Raw genomic sequence first — 24258 nt, 5'->3', positions numbered from 1 at the left:
TGGGGAAAAAAAAGTATTAAGAGCAAACACTCCCAAGCCTCCTAGAGATGAGTCTCTGCCCATTGTGTAAAGAGGCTCAACGAACAGCTGTCCCTCCTTGAGACAGAGCTCCTTCTTCCTTCCTTCATTCCTTCTTCGGGCATTTCTCCTTCATCCTGTTGCCAGTTTGGTTCTAGGCACAAAATTGTTTCTGGCTCGCTCGGTCAGGTAAAGATCCCAGACTGGGTGCAGTCTTTAAAAAAAAAAAAAAAAAAAAAAAAAGTCTTCTCTAGCTGGTGGGTCCAAACCCACATGAACCCCAAGCCTTTGTTATTCTTGCATAATGACACACTCAATGGCTTTTTAAAAACAAAACTGAGGGGCGCCTGAGTGGCTCAGTGGGTTAAAGCCTCTGCCTTTGTCTCAGGTCATGATCCCAAGGTCCTGGGATCAGAGCCCCACGTCAGGCTCTCTGCTCAGTGGGGAGCCTGCCTCCCCCACCTCCCTGCCTGCCTCTCTGCCTACTTGTGATCTCTGTCAAATAAATAAAATATTTTTTAAAAATTAAAAAATAAAAGCAAACACTGCAAATTAAAAAGCAGACTAATACAGAGACTGGTTTTCATTGCATCTCTCGTATTTCGAATTAATGGGGTTTTGTAGGAGTGTGAAGGCTGCATTTCCTGGGTAGACCATTTGGAAGAGGAGTTCCCACCTGGAATCTGAGCTGTTTCTTCCCTGCCTCTGCCTTTACCTTTGTACTTTCCTTTTTCCTTATTTCTTTCCTTCTGTCTTCATCTTGTTCTAACGCTGTTCCCTCAGCATCCCTTCTTGAAGCTGCTAATACCCCTGTGGTGTCCTCTAAACACTTATCAAGCTCTTTGGCACAAAGAGCCTCAGAGAAGGATTCGGGTAGATCATTAGAGAATGTCAAAGCTGGAAGCGCTTAGAGGTCACCTCACTTAAGGTTCTCAAACTGTGTTCCCTCCAGCCCGAGGGGTCCGTGGAGGTTCACGGGAACTTTACAGGGAAAAGAGGCTTGGGGGTCCTCAGACTATTCAATCACAGCATCTCTGCTTCATCTACTGTACATCTGAGTGCTCAGCATATAAAAAAATTCAAGAGGCTTATTTTTCTTTTTAATTGAAAAACCACAGACCTAGCTCAATTCTTACATTTTACAGGCGAGGGAACTGAGGCCCCAGCAGGAAGTGATTACCTCCAGAAGACCCACGACTCCTTGGTGGATGAAGCAGGGCTAGCAGCCTCAACTGAGATATATAATTCAGAGATTACGGTTTTCCCCATTTCAAAGAGGTTAGGTATGATTGTGAACAGTCCTCAGCTCCGTGTTGGAATCAGGCTGTTTCCATTCTAACTGTCCTGTGTAGGGCGTGTTGCAGTGGGGGGAGGATGTTGGTGCTGGGAGAGGATTGTAAGATGGGGGACAGCTTGTTTGTTTCTCATGTCAGTCTTGCTAGAATCTTCCTTATTGCTTCATTTTGGAAACACGAGGCCCAAGATGTCTGATAAACTCTCGGCGGTCAACGTAGACTGGACTCGTCCCCCACGTCCTGTTAGTCATCCAGAACCCCAGCGGGCCACAGCCATGGGCCACAGTGTGCCAGCAGGAAGGTGGGGACTGGCTGTGCAAAGCTCAGAATCACCCTGCGCAAGGGATTCCCCCAGAGGTTTGTGCTCTACCAAGCCCTCGGGGTCCTGCCCCCTCAAACGTCTCCTTGGCCAATGGTTCTTAGTCTTTTTGGATATTTGGACTTTTTGAGAAAATGTTTGAAAAGGCTTTGGGGGCTGCCATGGAATTGCCAATATCATTCTTATTTTCTGAATCAATGTCTACTATCATAACAGTTATGCGATCACCAGTTACATCTCAAGGAAAGGCACAACTTGAGAAAGGAGAGCTCTTTCCAAGAAAGGACACTTTAGCACTGGATACTAAGGATCCTGGCTGGTGCTACTCCTCTTCACTGGGAGGTGGATCAGTAATGACCTCGCCTTGGCCCCCCGTTCCTATAGCTCTTGCCGTGTCAGCCAGAGGGAATCATTGGTGCCATCGGAGATACCCATTAGCTGGCCACTGCCGAGAGGGCATTTTGGTCTTACTCTGAGAATAAACAAACACTGGGCATGTTCTCATTTAGGCTTGCTTCCCAGTGACATTTTCTACTGTCCTAGATGAGACAGGGACAGGCCCTGACCAAGGGATGTCCACTTACTACATTAAAAAGAAGTGCATTTTCCACTGATTTAAGACAACTGAGCTCCACGGTCTGGACATCTCCCAAGCAGAAGGGACCAGAGCAAGGACAGTAGTGACACCAGGCATGGGTGGGAGCTGGCCACTGGTAGGGACAATTACAAACCCTATCTGACATGGTTGAAAATGGGATACATTTTAAACCTAATCTTCTCATGTGAAACGTTTAGATAACACATTTAAAGAAATTAGAACAGAATAAACGACTTCTAGTATGTTTCCTTTGGCACAATAGAAATGTTAATCATTTCTAGCAATAAAGCTAAAAAAAGTCTGTCATGGGAGCAGCTATGGGCGTCTGAAAAGGAGTGGGTCTGGAATTGGAAAATTGGGGCTCCCAGGGCAGGTCTGCAACTTCTGAAGGGTGGACAGCTACTCAGAGGCGTGTCGCTTAGTGGCCAAAGTGTGGGGTTCTGAAGGCACCCTGGATACCGGCTCTGTCACCAAAACCATTTAACCTTCCAGAAGACCATTTCCTTATATTTCCCATGGGTGGTGGGACAACATGATCGTGGTGGGCCTCCTAGAGTATGACTCAACAGAATTTGTGGGCAAAACAGGAATGAAGAAAGCTCCCATTCATCCACTGAACAGGAAGGGTTCAGAGTGGTGGTGGCCTCATCTCTGTTTCTCCCTCTCCATCCTTTGGCGCACACGAGCAGGGCCCCCCACATGCTCAGGCACACAGCCCACCCAACCCGCACAGTCTTTTGTCAATGAGCCATGAACAAACCATACACAGAGAGAAGCTTCTTTTTTTTTTTTTTTTCCTTCAATTTAATTGAAGTTACTTAGAAAAATAATCAGGCTTGAATGGCTTTTCCTGGAGGAAGGTTCATGAACATTTCACGCTTTTGTTGGCAATGTGGAATTCAGCTTTCTTGAACAGTACAGTAGGAGACAGGGAGAGTTTTCTAAAACAAGCCCTCTACTGCATACAAAGATATAAGAAAAAAAAAAATCACACTCCACAAAGATGTTAAGTTATATGTGCATATATACCATACTGAGCATGCTCATAGGAAAACAGTACGGGCAGCCACTTCTGTACCTGACAAAGAGCAGCAAACTGAAATTCGCCTGCGAACAGCCAAGGGGCAAGTTGGTTATCGTAGGTCCTGTTGCCTGTTCGTAGGGTCCGGTCAGCTGATGAGAAAATGCTGGAAGAAATGCTGGTTGTTGCAAACTGGGGGAGCCATGAGGTCAGTCCCGCTGACACAGGAGGGGACCCGGGAGGGATTCTGGTCCCCGGGATGGCACAGAACAGGGCAGCTCTGACTGTGTGTGTTGGTGTGTGTGGGGGAGGGGCAGTCTGCGAGGGAGATGGTCTGACACCATTCACCGGGGACAGAGTCCCTTGGGTTCTTGCAAGGTTGGAATAGGGCCTGAGTAATCACTACCTCAGTAGTGGTCTAGAGCCCACCAGCTAAGGGGGCTAGTGACTTGCGTTTTTGTTGTTTTCTCCTGGGAATTTTCTTCCAGCAGGAATTAGCCCCTTGTGCCCCCACTCCTCTGCTGTCAGGAGGGTGGGACTCATCTGGTAGACAGGGAGGAAGGTAGGTCCCCCCTGAGACACCATAGGTCAACTGACTGCCTTTCTTCCCAGACCAGCTGGGGAGGCGAGGAAGGGGATGGGGAGGGTGGTCCAGAGAAGCTGCAGGAATTCAAACCCTGTGGCTAATATTCTAGAATTTTCCAACCTAAGGAATAGGTTAAGCAGGAATGTCCTTGCAAATACTACCCTAACTGTACCTGGTTTTGAAAACACAGCAGCACCTTTGAAAAGTGGCTTGGAGGTGGGATGCCAGCCTGTACTTTTCTCCAGCAAAGCATGCAATGGAAAGTGTTTTCAAACAGTTTTCTTTAAAAAACAAAACAAAACAAAAAACCAAAAATACAAGCTTTTGCTTCCCAGGCACATTTTACCCATGGATTCTTTTCCACCAAGGACACAGAATACTTTCTACATTCTGCACAACAGTTGATTCAGTTTCGTTTTTTTTTTTTTAAGGTTTTTATGCTATTAGAAAATAAAATGTGAACACAAAACACAAGGAGAAAGTCCCTCATTGCAGAACGACACTGATGCCTTGTCCCCTAAAGGACAGTCTTTCTCACTTGAGAGAAGATGTAGGCAAGGCAGTACTCTGCTCACGGCCCGAGTGAGCTCGCCCAACCCAACAAAGATGGTGGTGGGAACACAGAGCTTGGAATTTCCATTGGAAAATCAAAAGCACATGGTGGAATTGAGGAAGCACTGCTCAAAGGTTGGGCTCCCTTTGCGTGCGTTGAGTAACCTAAGGCTTGAAGAGTGGGGGGACCGTTCTGTGGCCTTATGTCCCCCTCTCCGCCCCCCCTTCCTCTGTCCATACCACCCAAGACCATCCCCTGCTCCCTTTGGGAAGGATGGAATCATTGCCCAGGGTAGTATCCAGGATTAAAACCATTGCACTTTAAATAAAAGTTTGATTCTTTTGATAACGTACCTCTGTTGCTATAAACCAGATAGAGATGGATTGGTACTGTTTTATTGATTTGTTTTGTTCTGGAGAAAGGTCAGGGAAATTGTTTTATCCTCGACAACCTCAGATATGCTAAATCAACCTAACCTAAGTATATTCTGTGGAACATCTCTGAGATCTGCAAAATAAGAGTATCCTGGTCACATAAGTTCAGGAAATGCTACCAACTCAATGCTTTGGGCGGTTCATAATGCACAGTGTACATCCAAGGCTCTTAAAAGTCCTGCAGAAAGGAAATTGACTTAACTTTCTTTCCCAAGGATATTTGACCTCAAAATGGTTTCTTTCCCTTTTTTTTCCTTTTTCTTTCTTTCTTTTTTTGCATCACACTACACAACTCTTTGACTCTTTGTTCTACGGAGCACATATCAGGAAATGCTGGGCAAGGATTCATTAGCAGAAGCCCTATTTGTGAGGACAGTGTCCCCTGCCTAGAAACAGGACCCAGACTCCCAACTCCAGGGACAGCGAGGCCTGTCACTCTATTCAGTAAAACACATGGCACACATATCCGTCCAAGGAGGGCACTGTGACTGTGCCCTTCACAAAGGGGAGAGAGCTTGAAAGAAGGTATACGACATTTTATAAAAAGCTTTGGCCACCCTCTCCAGTGCACACCTCACCCACATTCAATAAAATCATATTCTCAGTGAGATGTGGCAGCTGTTGCTGGGCTGGCCGTGAGCTTTACAGTTTTAATAGTTTCTGTGAATAAATTATTCATTTTTCTTTGTTTAGAATATTCTCACCCCTTTGCTATATAATGCGTCAAAAACAAAACAAAAAGCAAAACTTACCCACGCCCCATCCCACCCCACCCCCTATTATTAGAACTATAATTATTATATACAGGATCTGCTACCAACTCATTCACTAGTTGTAAGAGGGATGTGGCTCAAACTTCACCCGAGGCATTGGAATGGCTGGAAATGAGAAGTGTGTGCAGATGGTAATTAGCAAGGAACAGGAAGTGGAATGTTTCCGACCTTCCGGAGGAAAGGGGGCACAGATTACAGTCATGGAAGGCTGTCCTTGAGGCTCATGCATGGTGCTCGCCAAGGCGCTGATGGTCTCAGCCTCTGGAGGACTTGGGAGGGGTATGTGCGTGCGTGTGTGTGTATAGGTGGTCTACCTCTGACCTTCACCGGGGGAGAAATGACAGACCACTCCAGATCGCCAGTGTACGAGGCCTGCCTGCCGTAGCCTCTCACTCTTGGACACAACAAAGAGGAGAGAACACTTCTATGCTGAGGCGTGGGTGCTGGGCTGACAGCACAGGAAGAGGCACTTGGCGAATGAGTCCTTTCCCTCCCCCAAGGCAGACAGTACTAATCAGTCACAGCCCGGCTCCTTGCTGTGCCTGGCGAATCCATGCTGGTGCTTAAAGGCAGACACCACCAATCCATTGGAGTGGGCAACATGATGAGAAACGCTTTTGTCTTCTCTTGTGTTGGGCAATGAGCCTGGATTACTCACCACATCAAGTGGCCTGTTCTAAGTGTGTGGTTTTCAAATTTGGGCCAGAAAAAAATGCAAATTTGTCGGGTCATGGACCTTCTGGGGTTGTTCAAAATGGTCCAGACCTCATGTGAAGTCCATGACTATGAGGGGTTTGCTAATGGTTGAGCTGGAAACTGTGTCCACATAAAGCTTTTTGAGGGCCAAGACTATTGGTTTCGTTCAATGCTCTACCCGCAGGGCCTACAATGAGGCCCCACATGTAGTAGTTGCTCAATAAATACTTGCTGACTATGAAGCAACAGCCACTTCACCAGCATAACTGGCACTGCCAGTTAAAAATTTCTGTAGAAAGGCCTACTCTATCAGACTACTAATTCTGGTGAAAAAGGGAAAAGAAAAAATAGCTACAACCAGCTCTTCTCCTTGGGTTAAAAAAAAAAAAAAAAAACTTTTTTTTTTTTTTTCTTAGCGCAAGGGACTCTTGGGTTGCTTGGAATCTGCTTGGAATCTGTCCCTCGCAAAGGTGCCTTTTTCTATTTATTTCTCACCAGTTTCTGAGAAGGGTGGCATCGACAGACATCACGATGGTTGTTATCACACAGTTAACCCTATGAGCGCCTAGTGAGAACATTCATGCCCCAAAACGAGCTGTAGCAAGTACAGAACAAAAACACACATTTCTTCTGCAGACATTAGAATCTTGCTGCCACAGAAAGAAATCTCTACAGAGACCATGTTTAAATAACTATAAATAATATTAGAATTTATGGGATGCACAATTCATGGAATTCACCAGAGCACAAGGAAACCTCTGAGACAGTGTTGTAGGTATTCACGTCTAAACACGAGGACACCCATCCTTTTCCCCTGCAAAGACAGCCGTCCTTCCCTACTAAGGATTTTAAATAATTCTCACCATGCCGCTCGCAGCATCATCCCCACAGAAATATTACTTTACAAAATAACCCAATATCCATAGAATTTCTTTCGACAAATAAAAAAATCTTAAATTAAAAAGCACGATTCTCTCTCCCTCTCCCCGACCCCCTTCATTCCAATTTCAGGTAGCTGGGCACTGAGTAATTGAACATTAAAAAATCGAGTTTGTAGACTTCGTACAGCTGCGTCTGGTGCTCGGAGCTGATGTTCTGGAAGAACTCCGTGGTCATCTCGTCAGTAGTTCTCGTCGACTTGGCATAGGTGGGGAACTTCAGGTAGCTGCCCACGCCCGCCAGCCGCAGGACGTAGTTGGAATCCTCCTCCAGCGTCTCGTACTTGCCCACGAGGTCGTAGTGGATGTGGCACGGGTGGCAGAGCGAGTGCACGGTCTGCCAGTGCTCGTTGAAGGGCTCCTCGCGCTGCGTGTGCGGGTCGATGAGATAAGCCACGAACTCCTCGAAGCGCACGTCGTCGCCGCGCCGCAGGGCCTCCTGCGTGGCGTTCTTGCGCTGGCGCCGGATGATCTTGGTGCCGTAGCGCTTGTGGAAGGACGTGTTGTACTTCTGCGTGAACTTGTTGCGGTAGGCCGACACCAGGCGCTCGAACGGCTCGCGCACGAACAGGAACTTCATGTAGCTTTTCAAGCGGTGGTTGATCTCCGGGATGCTGTACTGGTTCAGGGTCTTGAGGTTGGCCGCCACGTGCGCCTCGTTGGCCGGGATCTCCATGGGGTCGCTGTACTTGCCCCGCCCGCTAAGCACCATCATGAGCCGCTTCCAGTTGGTGCACGCCACCTTGGGCACGTAGCAGTAGATGAGCTCGTGGTCCTCGTCCACCACCAGGTGCTTCAGGTCGTTGGGCGTCAGCACCCGCCGCTTGCGGCTCAGGGCGCTGTTGGCGCGACAGGTGTCCGTGACCTGATCGCGCCTCATCTGGTGCAGGACGGCGGTGTTCGAGAGCTCCAGCTGCAGAGGGGACACAAGAGGGACACGAGTTCAGTATGGGCACGGGAGATGGGAACCTTGGGCTGCGTCCACAACCGCCATGGCCCGTGCGGGGGGATGGGGACCCAGCATAAACGGCCACTGACTAGATGGCCCGGTCTTCCTTCCTAACTCTCTACCAGCTGCCTCGCCTCTTTGGGTTCTTTGTTCCACCATGTTTCCTTTGTGGAGCAATAGTCACGGTCAACTCTAGCCACAGCATCACCCTCTACCAGCCTGGCACGTTCCTAGAGCTGCACATAGGCTGTTTTCCTTCTCTCTGTACAAGCACCTTGAAACGAGGCTGATTTAACAGCATCAAGGACCCGCCACTGTTTCCAGGCAGCATACCAGGCTACGCTGCGAGGCACGGGGGATGCGGTCATAAAAAATACAATGAGGTTACTGCTCTTGCAGAGCTGACAGCCTAGCTGGAGAGAAAGAGGGAACCGAGGCTCAGAGAGGTTAAGTCACTAGCTTGAGATCACACAGTGAGTGAGCAACTGACCCTGTTTTCAAACCCAGGTCGGTCCTCCTGACAACCAGGGCTGCCCACTTTGCACTCTACCCTGAGGTCCAGAACTCCCATCTTCTTGACTGAAGCATGGCAAGTCTGGCATTTGATCGATCTACATTAAAGTAGGCGGATCCAATTTCTCTACGAGGCCACGATGATGAACATCAGTTGCTTTGTGCGTCTTCTGGTGCCTCTGCCTTGATGTTCCTCTGGGAACCCCCTTTCCTCCACTCCCAGTTCCTTTTCCCTCTCAAGCAGCTGTGTGGTGAGAATGGCAGCCTGGAGCTTGGGGACAGGAAAGGCTAGACTGGGAAGGGGGGATACAAAAAAAGAGAAGACAGAGGGATGTACTCCCAGTGATGTCACCTCAATACCTAGGTCCATACTTTGCTGAAACCAGACCCCTCAACTCCTGGGCTTTTGTTACGGTAGTCAGTACATCTGCTTTGGCGCATAAAGCAGTGTGAGTCTGGATTTTGGAGCCCAAATAAAGGGGACTGGCATTTACTACCCTCGAGACTTTCTTCTTTGCCATGTTCATCCATTGATGTATCCATCCAAACATCTGTCCAGACCTCACAGTGTACAGGGCACTCAGCTCAGCACCCATGGGAGAGAGAACATTTTCCTAAAGTGCTCACAGTCCAGGACACATCAGGCCAGAGAGCTGGCCGCCTCAGAAGGGCCCACAGGGAAGACATCTGTGCTCCTCTAGGTTCTAGGAACAGAAGTGTCTCCTCAAAGGCCATTCACTCCCCTGGGAGCCAGTGCTCCTAGGATAGGAAACAGAACACCGCACTGCCCTGGTGTGCTGACAACCCTATTTTTCTTGGCTTAACACCATGCCTCTGTCTACCTTCCTGAACGCACAATGTGGCTCTTCTTTTATTATTTTTTTTTAAAGATTTTTATTTATTTGACAGAGATCACAAGTAGGCAGAGAGGCAGGCAGAGAAAGAGAGGAAGGGAAACAAACTCCCCGCTGAGCAGAGAGCCCGATGCGGGGCTCGATCCCAGGACCCTGGGATCATGACCTGAGCCGAAGGCAGAGGCTTAACCCACTGAGCCACCCAGGCGCCCCGTGGCTCTTCTTTTAAATATCCAAGAGATTGATATTAATTATGGTTAACGCTATAGAGAAAATGGGGCACCAGCACTAGGGAACAGCCAGTCTGGGGCTGCAGAGGACATGGTGTCATGGTTACCTTCCTGCCCCGAGAACACAGACCCCATCTGTGTACTTGTCTTTGACGTCCTCCATAGTCTGCGCCAACCTACCTTTCCAGTCCCATTTCTAGTCCTCCCCCATTCAGAACTAAAGGGAGCTCCAGAGAAATCAATGATTCACTCTTTTCCCTTTGTTTCTTAATGAAAAAAGTTTTTTAAAAAAAATCCCATATAATTAACATACACTGGCATATTAGTTTCAGATACACAATGTATCAATGCAGTAATTCTATACGTTACTCAGTACTCCTCTTAAGCGTACTCCTGATCCCCTCACCTGTCTCGCTCCCCACGCCACCTCCCCTCTGGTAACCACCAGTTCTCTATATTGAAGAGTGTGTTTGCCTCTTTCTTTGTTTTGTTTCTGAAATCCCACACATAGGTGAAATCATATGGTTATTTGTCTTTCTCTGACTTCTTTCACGTAGCATCATACCCTCTAGATCCAGCTGTGTTGTTGCAAATGGCAAGATTTTATCCTTGAAAAATTCCATCGTGTGCGTGTGTGTGTGTGTGTATTACATCATTTTTATCCATTCATCTATCTTCAGACACGTAGGCTGCTTTCACATCTTGGCTGTCGTAAACAATGCAGCAATACACAGAGGGGTGCATGTATCCTTTTGAACTAGTGTTCTCATATTCTTCGGGTAATGATGCGGTAGTGCAATTACTGGATCATACGGTAATTCTGTTTTAATTTTTTGAGGAACTTCCATACAAAAGCGGTTGCACCACTTTGCATCCCCACCAACAGTGCACGAGGGTTCCTTTCTCTCAACATCCTCGCCAACACTTGTTTCTTGTGATTTTAGCGACTGACAGGTGTGAGGTGATACGTCGCTGTAGTTTTGATTTGCATTTCCCAGATGGTGAGTGATGTTGAGTGTCTTTTCAAGTGCCTGTTGGCCATCTGTTTGTCTTCTTTGGAGCACTGTCTGTTCATGTCTCCTGTCCTTTTTTAAGTGGATTATTTGGTTTCTGTGGTGGTGTTTTGTAGAAATTCTTCATGTATTTTGGATATTAACCCCTTATCGGATATATCATTTGCAAATATCTCCTCCCATTCAGTAGGTTGTCTTTTCATTTTGTTGTTTCCTTTGTTTACAAAACTTTTTCTTTTTTTCTTTTTTCTTTTATTGCTATAGTCCCAAAAGTATACTTTTGCTTTGGTTTCCCTTCCCTTAGGAGACAGAGATAGAAAAAAGTTGCTATGGCTAATGTCGGAGAAATTGCTGCCTCTACTCTATTCTAGGATTTTTATGGTTTCAGGTCTCAGATGTAGGTCTTTAATACATTTTGAGTTTATTTTTGTGTATGGTGGGAGAAAGTGGTCCAGTTTCATTCTTCTGCATGTAGCTGTCCAGTTTTCCCAACACCATTTGTTGAAGAGACTGTCCTTCCCATTGCATATTCTGGCCTCCTTTGTCATAGACTAGTTGAGCATATAATCATGGCTTTATTTCTGGGCTCTCTGTGTGTCTTTGTGCCAGCTTTGATTACTAGAGCTCTGTAGTGTGTCTTGAAATCTGGGATTCTGAGGCCTCCAGTTTTGTTCTTTTTCAAGATTGCTTTGGCTACTCAAGGTCTTTTGTGTTTCTATACATGCATTAGGATCTTTTGTTCTAGTTCTGTGCAAAATGCTGTTGGTATTTTGATAGGGACTGCATCAAATCTGTAGATTGCTTTGGGCAGTATGGACGTTAACAATATTTGTTCTAATCCATGGGCATGAAATACCTTTCCAGTTGTTGTCTTCAATTTCTTTCATCAGTGTTTTGTAGTTTTCAGAGGACAGGTCTTTTACTTCTTTGGGTAGGTTTAATCCTAGGTATTTTATTCTTCTGGGTGCAACTATAAGTGGGATTGTTGTCTTAATTTCTTTTTCTGTCATTTCATTATCAGTGTAGAGAAATGTAACAGGTTTCTGTATATTGATTTTGTGTCCTAAAACTTTCTTGAATTAGTCTATTAGTTCCAATAGGTTTTTGGTGGAGTCTTAAGGGTTTTGTATATAAAGTATCATGTCATCTGCAGATAGTGAAAGGTTTACTACTTCTTTACTAATGTGGATGCCTTTTCTTTCTTTCTCTTGTCTGTTTACTGTGTGTGGTGAACACTTCCAGTACCATGTTGAGTAAAAGTGGTGAGAGTAGACATCCCTGTCTTGTTCCTGATCTTAGGGAATAGCTCTTAGCTTTTCACAATTATGATGTTAGCTGTGGGTTTTCATATATGGCCCTTAATTATGTTCTAAACCTACTCTGACAAGAGTTTTTATCACGAATGGATGTTGTAATTTGTCAAGTGCTTTTTCTGCATTTATGGAAATGATTGTATATGGTTCTTATCCTTTCTGTAACATTGATGTGATATATCATGTTGATTGATTTTCAAGTATTAAACCATCCTTGCATCCTAGGAATAAATCCCACTTGATTGTGGTGAATGATTCTTTTTTATTGTGTTGTTGGATTTGGTTTGCTAGTATTTTTGTTGAGGATTTTTACATCTATGTTCATCAGAGTTACTGGCCTGTAGTTCTCTCAAAAAAAAATTTTTTTTTTGGTGTCTTTATCTTATCTTGGTTCAAAGAATCTCCTTTAACATTTCTTGTAAGGCTGGTTTAGTGGTGATGAATTCCTTTAACTTTTGTTTGGGAAACTCTCTCTCCCTCTCTTCTGATGAGAACCTGGCTGGGTGGACTATTTATCATGGCACTCTCTTCTGGCCTGCAAAGTTTCTGCTGGAAAAAAAATATCAGCCTTAGGAGGTTTTCCTTCTCTGCAACTGCTTTCTTTTCTCTTGCTGCTTTTATTTTTTATTATTTTTTTTAAGATTTTATTTATTTGTTTGTCAGAGAGAGAGAGAGAGAGCACAAGCAGGCAGACTGGCAGGCAGAGGTGGAGAGAGAAACAGGCTCCCCGCTGAGCAAGGAGTCCAATGTGGGACTCGATCCCAGACCCTGGGATCATGACCTGAGCCGAAGGCAGTGGCTTAACCCACTGAGCCACCCAGGCATCCTTCTCTTGCTGCTTTTAACATTCTATTTATCACTACTTTTTGCCATTTTTAAAAAAATATTTTTATTTATTTATTTGACAGAGAGAGACGCAGTGAGAGAGGAAACACAAGCAGAGGGAGAGGGAGAAGCAGGCTTCCCGCCAAGCAGGGAGCCTGATGGGGGGCTCGATCCCAGGACCCTGGGACCATGACCCAAGCTGAAGGTAGACGCTTAATGACTGAGCCACTCAGCCCCCGCCCCTACTTTTTGCCAATTTAAATTACTGTGTGTCTTGGTGTGGATCTCCTTGAGTTGATTTTGTTGCGGGGGGGGGGTGGGGGGGTTGGTCTCTGTGTTTCTTGGATCTGGATATCTGTTTCCTTCCCCAGATTAGGAAAGTTTTCAGCTACTATTTCTTCAGATAAGTTTCCTGACCCCTTTTCTTCCTCTTCTGAGATTCCTATAATGCAAATGTCATTATGCTGGATTGTGTCACTGAGTTCTCTTAATCTATTCTCACTTTCTATTCTTTTCTCTTTCTCCTGTTTAGCTTGACTGCTTTCCATTACTCTCCATTACTTTCCATTACTCATTGATTGATGATCTGTTCTTCTGCTTCCTCTAGTCTATTGATTCCCTTTAGCCTATTTTCAATCTCGGTTATTGTGTTCTTCATCTCTGGTTCTTTTTTATGTTTGCTCCTTGTTGAGGGTCTCACTGATGTCCTCCACTCTTCTCAAGTCCGGTGAGTATCTTTATGACCATTACTTTAAGTTCTCCATCAGCCGTATGGCTGATCTCTGTTTTGTTTAGCTCTCTTGCTGTGATTTTTGTCCTGTTCTTTCATGTGGGACACATTCCTCTGTCTCCTCATTTTGTTTTGCTCTCTGTGGCTCTTTCTGTGGATTAGGAAAGTCTCCGGCTCTTGAGGGTGGTGGCCTCATGAAGAAGAGGTCCTGTCGTGCCCAGCAGTGAGATGGTCCCTGTTCAGCAGAACCTGGCACTTCAGGGGGATCTCCTGTGTGCACCGCACACGTCTTACTGTTGTGGCTAAGCTGCTTTTGCTCCCAGTGCATTTGTCTGCAGTTGCTCTCTTGACCTTTTGTGGGCAGGGTTTGGTCCTTATGGCAGCCAGTCTGGGGCTGCCTTGGGCTTGAGGAGGGTCAGCCCAGGCATTTGCCATAGTGGCAGTAGCACCGAACTGCAGGGACTCGCCTCGTGTTCCTTGAGAAGCGTTGGTTGATGGACAAGGCCTGTGGACCAGTGATGCCCCCAGCCCATTGCTGGGGCTGCAGTCAGGCTGGCATGTGTGGTCATCATCTCCTTTCCCCAGGGAAGGAGGCACTTCGGAACAATGATGGTCCCTGTCGGGGCTGCTTGCACGTGGCTCGGCTTGTGACACTACTTTGGATGGACTTCTGCTGGTGCTGGGTTGGATGGGACAGGCTGGCAGGTGAACGTGGGGCTAAGGCGCTGTGAGCAAGCCAGGTGGAGTGTGTTCTGGCTATGCTGGTTTCTGCAGGTGTCCACCCATCTAAGCCAAGGGGGCAGGGAGGGAAACAGTGCCCACCAGCTCTTTTGTTTTAGGAGAAGTCTCCTAAAGATCCCTGCCTCTCCGGCACACACTCTGAGATTATAAACAAAAACACTGCTTTCTTGCATACCCCAGGCTTTTTTTTTTTTTTTTTTTTTTAAGCTGCTAGTCTGTGCTATATCTGAACAGGGTTGTCTGTTATATGTCTCTTTAAGGGAGTTGGGGGGCTCAGTTTCCTACCACCCTCTGGCTCTCCCAGAGCTAAGCCTGCTAATTTTTAAAGTTCTAAGTGTTAAGCGCCACTGATTGTAAGAACTCATGAAGTTAAGTCCCTCTGGTTTTTAAAGTCAAATGTTATTGGGGTTTATCTTCCCAGTGTAGGTCCCCTGTGCCTGGGAAGCCTGGTGTGGGGTCTGCTCCTCTCCCTTTTCTGTGGTGGTAGTGTCCTTCCCTCCCACTGACAGTGTCCCAGCTCAGTTTGGTTCTTGACCATATCTCCACCCTTCCCACCATTTTTGATGTGGCCTCTTCTCTACCTACAGCTGTGGAGAGTCTGTTCTGCCAGTCTTTGGCTCATTTTCTGGGTTATTTATGCTGACTAAGGGTGTTATCTAGGTATATCCATGAGACAAGGTGAGCCTAGGATCCCCCTACTCGGCCATCATCTCCAGAAGTTCCCTTCTTTTTCCTTTGGGCCCAACCATTTGCATTTAGGATTCTCGCCCTTCCATTTTTGTGGGTATAAACCTGACAATCCTTCAAGTTCCAATGACCCCTGCCAGATGAGTGGAAGAATCATTCTTTCCTCTGAAAACCCACTGCATTAAGCATCCTTTACCCCCTGCCCCCAACCGTCTAGTTTATGCTTGGTTTTCTCAAGATTGGTGGCCACTTGCTTCACGGAGACTCAGAGTCCCAGAACCACTGCCCCACTCCAGGCCAGACTATAGGTGACCTGAGTCTTGAGAATACAGAGGGATTAGTGAACACCACCCCCCCCCCAACCACCTGGACAGCCAAGTCAATAAACCCATGAACCTGGGTATCACCCAACAGGCTAGCCCTGAGTTTCCAATGAAGCACAATCTCTACAGTTCATCTAAAACATTCACAGGGCATCTGTGACAGGCCTAAATGAGATTTGCTGAGTTTCCTGGAGACTTGAGGCATAACCTGGTGGTCACCAGAGAAAGTCATAACACTCTGCAGTATAGCCCTGTATCCACCTCCCCCATGGTCCCGAGGACATCAGTGGCATCACACAGCACGAGACAACAACAGACAATAGGAGGAGTTACTCTAAGGCTCTTTCAAAGGTTATTTTAATAAATCATCTCTAATCTTCCTGGTAATTCTCTGAATTAGATGTTATCACACTGGAAATTTCCACTCTCAAGGGAAGGAAGCAAACCAAGACGGTGCTAACACAAGGAGATTTTCACACAACTTTTAGCCTCACAAACTACTGGAAAGCACAAAGGAGTCGTTAGTGCTTTTCTAATAGACAGTCCCCTATATTGGCACTCTTCCCAACAAGAAGTAGAGTTTACTTCTCCAACCCCTTGACTCCCCCTGGCTATGAGTTGCTGACTAGTCAAATGTGGTAGAAGCCATGATGAGCAAATTCTGGGGCCAGGTATGAAACCTTGGAGTTCCTACACCTTGGTTCTCCTGAAAAGCTGCCATAGTTTCATACTACACGGGCGTAAGGTTCCCCCTGTCCAACAGAAGTGCCATGAAGTGTGGAATTTTTCTTCCCATGGCTGTGTCTTCAATGCTTAAAAAAGTGGCAGTCACATAGTAGATGTTCAATAAATATTTGAGGTCGTGAGTGAATCAGTTAATAACCTCTTTAGAGAAATGTGATAGGAAAGCAGGAAGGTCCCTCTGTAGCAAATGTTGATGGATGCCAGAATATCCCTTAATAAAGGCTGTGCTAGGCTGAGTAGTGTCCTCCCCAAATTTATGTCTACCTGGAACCTTAAAATGGGACCTTACTTGGAAGTAGGTATTTGGCAGATGTAACTAGTTGTGGTCTTAATAAATTAGGGTGGGCTGAAATCCGAAGATTGTTGTCCTGATTAGGAGAGAAAACAGAGACTAAGAGACACCCAGAGAGAGATGGCCGTGTGATGACAGAGACAGAGGTTGGAGTGATGCATCTACGAGCGACAGGATGCCAAAGATTGTCAGCACCACCCAAAACCTGGCAAGAGGTGAGACGGTCTACCTGGTAGCCCTATGAAGGGAAAACAAGAGCCAAGGCTTCAGTCAATAACTTTGTGCAAATTGATAGAGAGTATAAATGGATAGGAGAAGATGACATCATACAAGAGGATATTTTTACATCGCAAAATAAGGAAAGCATATTAGAACACGAGTTAACAGCGAGGATGAGATTTCAAAATGAAGCTCTGGGCTTGATCTTCTTTGGGCAAGACCATGAATCTTCTGAGCTTCTGTTCTCTTAGCTGCAAAATGGGGATAGATAGTACCACCTCCTTCGCAGGGATGTCAATGAAATCAAATCAGGTATGGGTTCAGCATTTAGAAAAGCAGACCAAGCCTAGTACAGCATTTGGACAAGATATCGTACACAGCAGGCAGTTAATACGTAGGCGTTTTTTCATGAAAGATGAAGAAAGAAACCCAAAAGAGAGGGCCAGGAATCCCAAAGACCAATTTCACCAGCCCAGTAATTTTGTTCCAGGCAGTTCTAAGTCATGGAAGCCAGTTAATATTTTAAATATGAAAAGTTCTGGCTTGCATGTCTTGACTTCTTTTTAAAAAATTTTTTTTACTTAAGTTCAATTTAGTGAACATATGGTGTATTATTAATTTCAGAGGTAGAATTCAGTGACTCATCAGTTGCATAGAACACCCAAGGCTCATTCCATCACATGCTCTCCTTAATGGCCATCCCCTGCTTACTCCATCCTTGTACGCACCTCCCCTCCAGCAACCCTCAGTTTCCCATTTCCTGACTTCTTAGCAGACAGAATCATCACCTTAAGAGGAGCATTCATACCATTCAATTAACAACAACAACAAACTGTCCAGAAGAAACCAGAAGGGCTCGGAAGGAGAAAAGACCCATGAGTTTTGCCTATTCAAATCACTATTGACTGTTATGAAGGCAATAAATAACTAAACAAGCAGAGAAACCAGGGGTCTCCCCCACTTACTTTTCCCTAGGTCTTTTCAGTCGGAGGCAATTCTCTGGCCCTCTGGGTCTCCGGGGAGGTAGCATGTCAGCTAAATACTGCCGTCAGGGCCACAAAGCCATGAGAAATGGAAACGATACCACGGTGTCATTTTACATGCAGTTGCAGAGACAAAATTAACTCGATGGGGCTTTGAACTGTGGTATTTGAGGTTTCTTTCTCTTTCCATTTCCTTTTTCGCCACAGCAGTCAAGGTAACAAATGGTGCACCTGCTGCAATGAAGTCTGGCCAGGTCCCCTCGGGGGGGGGGGTGGGGGTGGTTTAGGGCACAGGTCAACAGACTAAGCACATTCTCAAATGGGGACTTCCCCTTGCAGGGGAAGATATTCACCTGCACCTCTAGTGTTAGATTTTTGCACAAAATTGTTTAATTTGTTTTTTAATTTACAATAATTTTGGGGGCGCCCAGGTGGCTCAGTGGGTTAAGCATCTGATTCTTAATTTCAGCTCAAGCCATGATCTCCAGGTGGTGAGGTCCAGCCTGTGCTCAGTGGGGGTCTGCTTCTCTCTCTCCATCTGCCCCTCCCACCGCCCCATTGTGGCCAAGATGATGCAGGAGACATTTCTGATGGCAGCCTGGTCAGTTCTAGATCTCTCCATGCTTATCATTAGGACCAGTAGCATGTGCGAAACTGTGATCAGGTAGATGGTGACTTCCAACCTTAAAAACTGCAAATTTGGTCACGCCACTCCCGCTCTTGCCCCCAAGCAGGGTCACGGGAGGAGAGAGACACCTGCTGCAATGGTCACAACTCTTCAGTAACTAACAGGTTCCCTGAGTATCAGTTAGGGAACTCTCCAAGGAGCCTACAGCTATGGGACACCAGGAAGACAAGGGACTGGAGAGGACTCACTGCTGAACAGTTTAGTCCTTTGTCACTGAGAGAGAACGTCTGTCTTTATCAGGGGATCTGGTAATTGTCTGAGCGGGAAGATCAGTCTCCTCTTTCACTCCCTTTCTCTCTCCATTTCTTTTTTTTTCTCCCTCAAAGGTATTTGAAGAGAACACAACAAAGGACCACACTGAAAGAGGAAAAAGCAAATATGCTAACGATGCGGGCCATGATTAAGAATCTCATTTAGCTGTGGGCTTCCTAGGAGCAGGGACAAAAGGGAAATGTGATTAAATCTCTTTGCCTTTGCTCTGTGTCATTCCAACGGCTCAGGGTGGACACCGCACAAGATTTTAAAGGACTCAGATTTCAGCGGAGGAGGGAGCATCTGGGATTTGGCCGGCTCTGTTGCTGGAGTATTAGGAGGGCGGCTCTCCTCCAATGACTCAATGCTACTACGGCCACTCCGCACCTCATGCCAACAGACGGCTTCAGAATTTACAGGACACTTTTACACACACCATCCTGTTTAAGGAACACACTGGAACTTCTCCAGAGCCTAGTAAAAGGAGGTTTATGTGTTGGCAGACCAAATGTGTCCAACCATGTGACATCTTTTTTCGGGTTACCACAAGGTATCGCGTATATTTCATGTTAGTGGTTCCTAACCCATAGCATGCGTGGGAGTCACCTGGAGGGCCCGTTAAAACACGGTTTGCTGGGTCGCACCCCCCCAGTTCCCAATTCAGTAGCTCAGGGACCGGGTCTGAGACCACATTTCTGCAAATTCCCAGGCATGTTAGTTTGATTGGGCTGCTAATAAAATACCCCAGACTGGGTGGCTTAATTAAGAAATTAATCAAATAAGAAATTAATTTTCTCACAGTTCTGGGGGGGGGGTTGGTTTACTCTAACCCCCCCGCCCCTCCGGCTTGCAGACATCTGCCCCTCGATGGATGCCCTCTGTGCGCATTTGCCTCTGGTGTCTCTTCCCCGTCTTGTGAGGACACCAGTTCTACGGGATTAGAACCCACCTAATGGCCTCATTTTCATCTAATCACCTCTTCAAAGGCCCTCGCTTCAAATGTGGTCACATTCTGATTTACTACAGCACGTGAATTTGGGGTGGGGGTGGGGGGCACCATTTGGCCTGTTACACAGGTGATGCTGATGCTGCTGGTCCAGGGACCATACTTTGAGAACCACGGGGTTCTGTAATGAGGAATTCACCAAGTCACGGCTACCCTCAAACTCCGGACACAGAACCCGGGTTCCTCGCTTGCTGCTAAGAGGCGCCTGGACCCACCTCTGCTCTCAGCCTGGGCTCCCTTTGTCTCCGTTTGATCTCCCAAAAGTACAAATTAGGTCAGAGGAGGCCTGATTCCAGGAAGCCGTGAACATGGCTAGAGGCTCTGGGCTGCATCCTGCTTTCTCATTTTGAGGTCTATTTTTAATCTGGACAGTTAAAAAAGGCATCTATAATTAGTTTAAGTAGCAAACTGAGGGACTGTTTGACAAAGTCTTTAAAACTTCACTATGTTTCATCTTAAAAGGAAGAAAAACTGGTTTCCTTTAAATTAAAACATCGTCCTGGTGTTTACAATTTCTTTCAGACATCAGAACCCAACTGGAAGGAGCGGCTCTTCCGTTCTGCTGCCCTGGCGGGGAAGGCGCAGAGAAGTGGAAACCTGGAGAAGGTAAATTCTGGAGGCAGCAAGAGAGCGGGGTCTGGAGCAATCTGCCATTAACCACTGTTCGCCTGGGCCCGGGCTCAGTTTCTCCACTTGAAAATCCTAATAAAAGACCCCTCCCAGCACCTCGGCTGCACTGGCTGTCATCCTGACAAGCTGAGAACGGGAGGGAGACAGGAGACACCTGATGATCTGATTTCCCTGAGATTCCATCACCATTCTTTCTGCCAGAAAAACTCCTAAACGCTCACGGAAAGGGCTCGCCTGGAGGGATCACTGGAGGATCCGCAGCCCCAGCAAACGAGAGGCAGGCACTGATCCTAACCTCCTACTATGTCCCAGGCACTGTTAATCCCCGCACTCTAGCAGATAGGTATCCTCCTGGTCCCAGCTTACGGATGGAGGAAACTGAGGCACAAGGAGACTAAGTCACTCGCTCAAGATCAGGGAGCTCGGGACTGGGGCTGTGCTCTGAGACCCTGCATTGTGTGGCCTCCCGGGGTCTGCACACCACCTCCCCTCCCTAGGAGTTATCATCTGGAGGGTAGAGATGCTGGAGCCCAGGGTCTCTCCCCTGGCAGCTCCCTGGGATCTCAGGAGAGGCTCTAAACACCTCTTGAGTCCTGGGGCCAGCCCCAGAGATCAGATGTAATTGCTCTGAGTGCGGCCTGCTCCCAGGGCGTTCTAAAGCTGCCCTGCTGGGGAACCACGGCCCCTCAGGCCCCAACGCCACCAGCTAGAAATTAAAGCACATACGGGACGCAAGCAATGCCTGAGCATGATGCAGGGCAAAACTCCTTTTCCTAGCTCTCGGATTTAAGGTGAAGGGGCTTTCCATTCGTTCGGCAGGGCCAGAGGTCAAAGGTCTAGAAGGCCACAGTTCTCAGCCATGTTTGGATGCATCCTTAGGGAACCACGAGGAATTACATAATGCTTAACCACTTTTATGTTCAGAAAAGAAAGGAGAGAAATACTGACTCTTTAAAGAAACAATCTGGGCTGAATCTGTCACAAGGCCTAAAGGGTTTAACGGTGCCAGGAAACTGGTTGCTTAGGATGTGAACTTGTCACGAGGAAGCAGGGGCTGTTTGGTTACAAGGGCTGAAGGTCTGCAGGAGCTTCTCCTACCTTCCGGAAGCAAAAGGAAGAAGGAAGGGGACGCACAGATGGGGAGCATTTTGAGCTCTGGCAGATGAGGCGAGGGAGAGGCACAGGAGACGCTGGGTGCCCGAGGGCCCAGTGCTCGCCTCTAGAAGCAGAACCCCAGCCAGGCTCAGCTGACAAGGCCACAGGGAGCCAAGGGCTCTGAAGGGAGGAAAACCTCCGGAGCTTTGAGGGCAGAAAGAAGCAAAGAGAGGTTTCCGGTTAATGGCTAAATGACTTCTTCCATGTGCAGGGTTTAAATCTGTGACTGGGATGAGGGTCACAAACTCAATCCGCCTTCCAGAGCCAGCCAGAAGTCCCCGGGCCGCTGAAAGTAAGTGATGCCTCTTCAATCTGGCTCCTGTTGCCAGGAGGGAATGGGAACCTGGTCTTTCAAGATGTTTCCATTTCTCAACAGGAGCCAGAAAACCAGATTTTATGTGAAATCTTGGCATTCTTAAATGTTAGCTACAATTAAAAAAATTGTCTTAATACGTGGGCCAAACCGTGCTTGTTTGGGCTGGGTTTGCTAAGGGCCACCAGCTGGCGCCCTCACCCAGGCATTTGAGGACACCAGGGCTGGTAAGGAGGTGCTCTTCTGGGGGCAGGTGCTCTTCTGGGGCCAGGTGTTCGGTGCAGTACCTGTCCTTGTCCCAGCGGATCAGCTCAGTGAGCAGAACCCGGGAGAAGTTGAGGTGGGTGGGTGGGGGGGGGGAAACCCCAGGTGGAACCGGCCAGACTGCAGGCAGGAGCCCCTGGGAACAATTTGGAAAGTTGTCAATCAGCAGGAGTTATTAAGAGAAACCACCAGAACCTCAGCTCTCCCGGCCCCTTTCCGCGTTAGTGCTCACCCACGTCCTTCTGATGCTCTTATCCCGAGGTACTTATTCTGTGTGGCTCTCCCTTCCAGAATGCAAGCTCTGGGAGGGCCGGTAGCTTTCACTTTCTTGTTTAGTCCTGTCTCTCCAAGAGCCCGGCACGTACCGGACCCTCCAAGCTTTGTCCCAAGACTGGGTGAGTGCAGGTGGGCACGAATGACGTGGGGATGGCTGATGCAGCTGCAGGGACTTCTGGGTGCCTAAATCTACAGCCCCACGTCGTCTTTCCACAGAGGTTTCTGGCACAGCCCCTGCAGCGGCAGCGCCGGGACTCCAGGCGCCGGCTGAAAACAGACTCCGGAGAGCTGCGACAGCCTCTGAGACTGGTACTTTCCACCCATCTGGTGAGGCCAGGAAGCAGGAGGAGGAAAATCGTGCAGGAGGTGCTGGAGCCAAGGGCCGCCCTGGGAAGGCCTGGCGTGGGGTGCGTGCTGCTGGGGCTCCCTTTCAGCCAGGCCAGGTGCGGCTGGAGGGGTTGCATTTCCAGTTTAGATCAGCTGCTTGGGCTTCCGGAGGCCCCGGGCAGGGTGTGGGAGGGGCGCAGGGATAGGGATGGGGCTGCTGCCAAGCTGGACCGGCTTCCCATGAATGGTAGCCAAGAACAGGGACAATGGTGAAGGGACGTGGCCCCCACGCTGCTTGGGAGGCTGGGTTTCCTGGGAAATCAGAACTCCGAGGACAGGGGTAATGTGCACCTGCCGACGGACGCTTGGGGGCCCTCGGAAGTCCCTGCTGGCTGGGGGGAGCAGGGAGGAAGTTTCCACGGCACGGCTTCAAACGGCTCAAACGGTCTCCCAGCCAAGGTGCTGACAGCACCCCTCCCAGAGGGGCCTCCTCGAGGGCGATGTTCTTCCAAGTCAGGGGTCTCTGAAGCCCTAGCTTCTCTTCCTGGTCTCCCCCCTCCTTGGACCAACTGGTTTCACTGGTTCCTTTCCTAGACTCCCCAGAATGTTCAGCTACTCCTATTTTGCCACATCACTTGGTCCCTTGAGGGCTCGGTTTTCCCATCTATAAAATAGGGACAGTAGTGGCTACTTCTCAGCGTTGGTCTGAGGATTCAGTGAGTGCCCACAAAGCAGCTGCCAGGGTGCCACGCACAGAGTAGGCCCTCGGTCAAGGGCAGTTTGTTTTGTCATTAGCACGTATCCCGTTACAGAGGGCTGCTTCGTAAGTGGCCGGCAGAACGGCAAGCCTGTCACTCCAACAGCAGCTCCCGATCCTTACGTAAGGGTCATGGTGGGTGCCTGGCGAATGTGGATTCCTGAGAGATTCTGACTCTCAGGGTATGGCTATCCTGCGTACCTGCCCTTGACTGCTGTCCCGTGGTAATTCTACAAGTGAAACCCAAGGACGGTGGACCTGGGCTCCATTTTGAGCACTGCTGACTAAGGGTTGCTTTTATGCGAGTGGGTTCCACGTTTAATGTCCCACACAGTTGTCATCTGTGCAGAACAGCTGACTCACGGCCACGCACGCTCGCGGACATGGGACATGACAGCAGCTGGTAGGCAAACTGGTAGTGTAAGGATGAATTTCCCAGCTGGACGGAGATCCCGTCAGTATGCACTAACAGACTACACCGACGTATGGAACTGCAGAGGACGTGAACTCTCGGTCGAGAGACACCCAGAAAGGATGTATTTCATGATCGGGTCACGTGTTACAGCAATATCCCCATTCCTCATTGCTGAGAAGGTATGCACGTCTGCGTGTGGCCTGTCTCCTGGAGGGGGACGGCTGGCCCTTCACAAAGTGGGGAGGTTGAGCCAGTGCTGCAGAGGGGCCCCCAGAGCCCTCCTCTCAGCTCTGCCAGGGGACACCAGCTCCCCTCCACTGTCTTCTCCCTTAGTGCCCCCGAGGAGCTGCTTCCACCGCCTTCCCCCGGTCCCCTTGGCCTCGAGCTGCTCCATCCTGATCACACAGTGCCATGACAGGTATGAGTTCACCACTGCCCCATCTGAGGCTGCTGGGGCAGCTCCTGGCTAACTCAGTGTCCCAAGTGCCACTCGGTGTCCACCACATGCAGGACTTAGAGATGAGGAGT

At 48.0% G+C, this 24258-nt stretch overlaps 1 protein-coding gene across 2 annotated transcripts in view; it reads right to left on the bottom strand.

Annotated features, from left to right (window-relative positions):
- Positions 1–6976: 6976 nt before the first annotated feature.
- Positions 6977–24258, bottom strand: part of CHST11 (carbohydrate sulfotransferase 11) — a 252389-nt gene continuing 235107 nt past the window's right edge. For both annotated transcript variants that reach the window (XM_032836762.1, XM_032836763.1), the window contains exon 3: positions 6977–8144. In XM_032836762.1, the coding sequence (XP_032692653.1) occupies positions 7290–8144 (855 nt within the window). In that variant the 3' untranslated portion in view covers positions 6977–7289. The remainder of the gene's footprint in view (positions 8145–24258) is intronic.

The sequence above is a fragment of the Lontra canadensis genome, unplaced genomic scaffold (genome assembly GCF_010015895.1).
Source record: "Lontra canadensis isolate GAN:19392208 unplaced genomic scaffold, GSC_riverotter_1.0 scaffold93, whole genome shotgun sequence".
NCBI classification, from domain to species: Eukaryota; Metazoa; Chordata; class Mammalia; order Carnivora; family Mustelidae; genus Lontra; species Lontra canadensis.
The sequence above is the reverse complement of the archived record's forward strand: the minus strand, read 5'-3'. Positions and strand labels throughout refer to the sequence as shown.